At 56.1% G+C, this 5,287-nt stretch overlaps 1 protein-coding gene across 1 annotated transcript in view; it reads left to right on the top strand.

Annotated features, from left to right (window-relative positions):
* The window catches only part of PLIN4 (perilipin 4), an 11,765-nt gene extending 7,936 nt beyond the window's left edge, over positions 1-3,829 (top strand). Inside the window, exons 6-9 of the mRNA XM_019653325.1 lie at positions 1-1,161; positions 1,278-1,465; positions 2,787-2,873; positions 2,953-3,829. Coding sequence (XP_019508870.1) covers positions 1-1,161; positions 1,278-1,465; positions 2,787-2,873; positions 2,953-3,285 — 1,769 coding nt within the window. The 3' untranslated portion in view covers positions 3,286-3,829. The remainder of the gene's footprint in view (positions 1,162-1,277; positions 1,466-2,786; positions 2,874-2,952) is intronic.
* The last annotated feature ends 1,458 nt before the right edge of the window (positions 3,830-5,287 follow it).

Below are 5,287 nucleotides of genomic sequence, written 5' to 3'. Positions count from 1 at the left end.
TGTCCACTGGGATAACCGGAGCACTGGGTGTGGCCAAGGGCACTGTCCAGACTGGGATGGACACCTCCAAGACGGTTCTGAGTGGCACCAAAGACACCATGTCCACTGGACTCTCCGGGGCTATCGGTGTGGCCAAGGGTGCTCTCCAGACTGGCATGGACACCTCCAAGAAGGCTCTGATTGGCACCAAAGACACAATGTCCACTGGACTCTCTGGGGCATTGGGTGTGGCCAAGGGCGCTGTCCAGACTGGCATGGATACTACCAAGGCCGTCCTGACCGGCACCAGAGACTCCATGTCCTCTGGGGTCACCGGGGCATTGGGTGTGGCCAAGGGCACCATCCAGATAGGTATGGATACCACCAAAGTTGCTATGACTAGCACCAAAGACACTGTGTCCACTGGGCTCACTGGAGCATTGGGTGTGTCCATGGGAGCCATCCAGACTGGCACGGACACCTCCAAGACCATATTGACCTGTACCAAAGACACCGTGTCCACTGGACTCTCCGGGGCATTAGGTGTGGCCAAGGGCACCGTCCAGACTGGGATGGACACCACCAAAACAGTTCTGACTGGGACCAAAGACATTGTGTCCACTGGGCTCACTGGGGCTATGGGTGTGGCCAAAGGTGCCATCCAGTTAGGTATGGACACCTCCAAGACCTTACTGACCGGTACCAAAGACATAGTGTCCACTGGGCTCAATGGAGCAATGGGCGTGGCCAACGACGCCATCCAGCTAGGTGTGGACACTTCCAAGGTTGTTCTGACTGGCAACAAAGATACAGTGTCCACTGGGCTCACCGGGGCATTGGGTGTGGCCAAAGGGGCTATGCAGTCTGGTCTGGGCACCATCCAGAATTGGTTACCTGGTACCGAAAACACCTCCTGGGGTGGACTCATCCATGACAGGGCCCCAGACAAATGTGGGAAACAAACTCTCCCAAATCCTCCAGAGGCTCCAGATACTCTCTGTGCAGGCCTGGACCTTGTTTCTGCTGTGGCACCATTCACGCAAGGGGCTGCCCTGGGCAAGGAAGATGCAGGGCCCATGGCCACCCCAAGCAGCCATGAAGGAGCCATGGTCTTTGTGACACTCCGGGACGAGCTGGAGGAGCTGGGTGAGATCTTCCACCCCATGAGTGCTGAGGAGCAAGGTGAGAACAGGACGGGCTGGGCCCCAACACCCAGTGGGGGCTTGTCGTCTCTCCAACCCCAGCCCTGGACGCCACTAGTGGCCTCTCAGATTAAGTAATCCCATCTTTCCTTGCAGCTCAGCTGGCGGCCTCTCAGCCTGGGCCCAAGGTGCCCGCGGCCGACCAGAGCAGGTACTTCGTGCGTCTAGGCGACCTGGCCCCTGGCTTCCGCCAGCGGGCTTTTGAGCATGCCCTGAGCCACCTGCAGCACAGCCAGTTCCAGGCCAGGGATGCTCTGGCCCAGCTCGAGGACTCTTTCAGGCTGGTAAGTATTCCCCTTCCTGGGCGCCTTCCTCCGAATATCTCCCCATGGCTTCCCCACCTGCGTGTAGTGACCTGACAAATATTTACTGGGCACCTTGTTGACAATGTCCATGGGCCACTAAGACGACCACAGACTGCTCTCATGGGGCTTTTGTCCCAGAGACAAAGACAGACAACCAGACCACATATAGTCATCCCGACTTATCTGCGGGAGATGCATTCCAAGACCCCCGTGGATGCCTGAAACCACAGACAGTACTGAACCCTATATATGGTTTTTTCCTGTATGTACATACCTATGATAAAGTTTAATTTATAATTTAGACACAGTAAGAGATTTTAACAAAATAAAACAATTTTAACATACTGTAATAAAAATGGTGTGAAGGTAGCATTAGGTAAAATGAGGGTGACTTGAACACAAGCGCTATGTATGATACCCCGAAGGTCGATCTGCTAACAGACGGCCACTGTGTGACTGACGGGCAGGAAGCTGGACAGAGGAATGAGTCTCGCCCCGGGTGGGACAGAGCAGGGTGATGGGAGATTTCATCACACTATTTAGAATGACACGCCATTTAAAACATAAATTGTTTACACCTGGAATTTTCAATTTGATATTTTTGGACCATGATTGACCACGAGAACTGGAACCATGGAAAGTAAAACCATGGATAAGGGGGGACTGCTGTACTTACAAACAACGGGGAAGCAAAGAAGGAAACAAGACAGCTGTGCGGAGAGGCCCTGGGCGGGGCAGGAGGGCGTAGATGCCAAGGAGAGAGCTGCGCAGACTTGGGGAGTGCACGGATGGGGAGAAGTGGGGAGCACAAGAACAAGCTGGGTGTGCTCAGCAGCTGGAAGGCAGCCAGGGTGCAGGTGGAAACAGGGTAGGGGATCTGGGGTCCAGTGATTTGCAAAGGGTGATGGGGTGTAGGCGTGAGGTGAGGTCTGAGATCCTGGGGACAGACTGAGCAGACCATGACGAGTTGGTTTTATCGCACAGGCACTGAGGAGCCATGGGAGAGGTTTAAGCTGGGGTGGGGGGTGTAGGTGACACGATCCCTCTGACACTGTTATTTGATCTCCCTGAAGACCTCATGGGGAATTTGGATTATTGCCTCTTTACAAGAGAAGCCAAGCCCATTGTGGCACAGCTGGCTATAAATTTGTGGTCTTTCTACCACTCCATAAAAAGGTCTAGATCCAGGATCTGGGCCAGGCCTAGGAGTGCCCACCCCAGTCCCTCACCTCCCCAGGGAGATAGAGTGTGAAAGGTCCCTGCCAAGAGCAGTCATTTCTCTGCTGGGCTCTCTTTCCAGATTGAAAAGGCTGAGCAGTATCCAGAAGGGCAGCAGCAGCCATGTCCGGGCCTGAGCAGTGGAGCAGACAACACTGGTACCCGAGAGGTGCGTACGAGGCCAAGGCCAAGGCTCCCAGGGTCTTCTCCCCTCCAGCCCCCGCTCACCTCCCTCCCTCCTTCCGCAGGTGCCCGATGCAGAGGCTCTGTCCAGGGCCTGTGGCCTTATCCAGCAGCTCCACATGGCCTACAGCAACCTGGCCTCTGGCCTCCAGGGCCTCCCTGCCGAGCTCCAGCAGCGGATCGGGCGGGCACGGCACAGCCTCTGTGAGCTCTACGGCCTCATGTCCTCTGCCAGCTCCATCTCAGAACTGCCGGCCGAACACCTGGCCCAGAGCCGGGGTGGCGTAGGCCAGGCCTGGCGAGGGCTGGAACAGCTGCTGGAGAGTGTGCAGCACAGCCCCCCACTCAGCTGGCTGGTGGGGCCCTTTGCCCTGCAGCCCGGTGGGCAGCAGCTGTAGGTCCCCGTTGGAGCCTCCCCAGACCCAACTCCCCGAAGCTCTGGGCCCTGCTGGCTGGTGCTGGTCATGGCACCAAGGTCTTTCTCTGGGCCTGCACTGTCCACCTTTCTTTCCCAGCAAGACTGGCCCTGCTCCTGGCCTGGAGACCAGGGTTGCTAAGACCGATGACAGAGGGCCTTCACTTGAAGATTCTGAGAAAGCACTCCAGTCAGGAAAGAGAAGTGGAATGTGCCTAAGTTTAGAAGGTTCTCCATTCAGCAGCCCCCACTAGGAGCCCCTCTCTTTGGGGAAGGGGGACCTTCTGCCCCACCATCCTGCCTTTTCTGCTCACCCACCTGCCTGCCCCAGCAGGGTTGATCCTAGAGAGAATCCCAGGGCTAAGGTTCTGCGGTCCCTGAGACACCTGGGCCCAGAGGCTGCCAATGGCGGAACAAATGGGCTTCCCCACAGGGAACAAGGCCCTAGGGCAACGGTTCTCAACCTTTCACAGGGGTTGCCTAAGACCATCGGAAAACACATATTTTCGATGGTCTTAGGAACCGAGACATCGCTCCTCTATCCGTCTCCAGGCCCACATGCAGATACGCCCACATACGAGTACCCAGTGACCCCTGTGAAAGGGTCATTCGCCCCCCAAAGGGGTCACGACCCACAGGTTGAGAACTGCTGCCCTAGGGCATTATGTAACAAAATGTGCTCAACGATCAATTGATCGTTAAGGTCTTGGTCATGCACTCCAGACTGGAGACCATGATGTCAGGGTGCCCCTGCCTTCCCAGCTAGAGGTCCAAGCCCCCCACCCACTCCTGCACCCCACTCTACCATGTGAAAACTCAGGATGTTCATCTAAGAAACGCTCCCTCACTGGCCTTGCCCTTTTTCCAGATGGGAGCTGTACATTAGAACACCAGCAGCCCAAGCCGTGTCAAGCCCCCGCCTTCCCAGAGCCCGCACCATGCCGACAGGCTCCCCCAACACGGCACCTTCTTCTCAGAAATGACCAGGTGCTCCAAGCTCAAGGACAAAGGGTCCAGGTCTCCCCAAAGGTCACCACGGATGCCAGCATCTGCACTGGGGGGCTGGCACCTGGCGCGACATGGGAACAAGTTAGGGAAACTTCTGAGTCTTTCCTTCCTCGGCCTCCATTGGGTAAGGTTATCAGAGGTGGTGACACTAGGAGTATAGCTATTTGCAGAAACCCAGCACAGTGACTTGATTTCAAGTCTAGTCAAAGCAAGTGGGGTGCGACCCTGCCACACCATGGTCTCCCTCTCAGCTGGGATGGATGGACTTGGCCAGGGCAGGGGGACACACAGGTAAGGCCAATGTTTAACCAGTGCCTGGCTGGGAGCCACACACACATCCCCCTACTGAACCCACGTGAGGCTGGGGTCATCCCCTATCCAGGTGAGCAAGGAGAAACCCAGAGTGGGAGTGCCCCTTGCCCAAGGTCACCCAGCCTGTCCCCACTGCTTACGCTCTCTAAACATGTAAAGACAGCAGGTGGCCCACAGCATACTTCCTGAATGGCCTGAATGCCCCAAACTGGCGCTGCCAAAGACTCTGGGTCTTGTCTCAGGGGACCCAGGGCCACCTGCAACTTGGAAAGACAGGAAATAGCTGACTCAGTGGAGCAAGGCAGCAGCTTCCAGGGGAAACATGGTGGTCATGGTCCCAGCCCTGCCCTCCTGGTCTCTTTGCTCCTCCTGCCTGGGCACCGGGCAGCCAAACCCAGGAAGATCAAACCACAGCCTCTGTTTGAGCCGCAAAATTCAGAGGGTTTTATTTCTCTTTTTTTATTTTTGGAAGGGCCTTGCTCCCACCCCCCTCCTTCATTGTCAGCCCTGCTGGGCCAGGAGCACCATTAGAACCAAGTTCACATTCATTGTATATGGTGACACTATGGCTTAAAACCCTTTGTCCCCAAGCGAGCCCTTGACAGCTACAGACCTCTCCCCAGCTCCAGCCCAGCTATATCAGTAATGCTAGAAAACCAAGCCAA

This window comes from Hipposideros armiger, unplaced genomic scaffold, assembly GCF_001890085.2.
Source record: "Hipposideros armiger isolate ML-2016 unplaced genomic scaffold, ASM189008v1 scaffold_202, whole genome shotgun sequence".
Lineage (NCBI taxonomy): Eukaryota > Metazoa > Chordata > Mammalia > Chiroptera > Hipposideridae > Hipposideros > Hipposideros armiger.
This window is presented reverse-complemented; position numbering and strand designations above follow the sequence as displayed.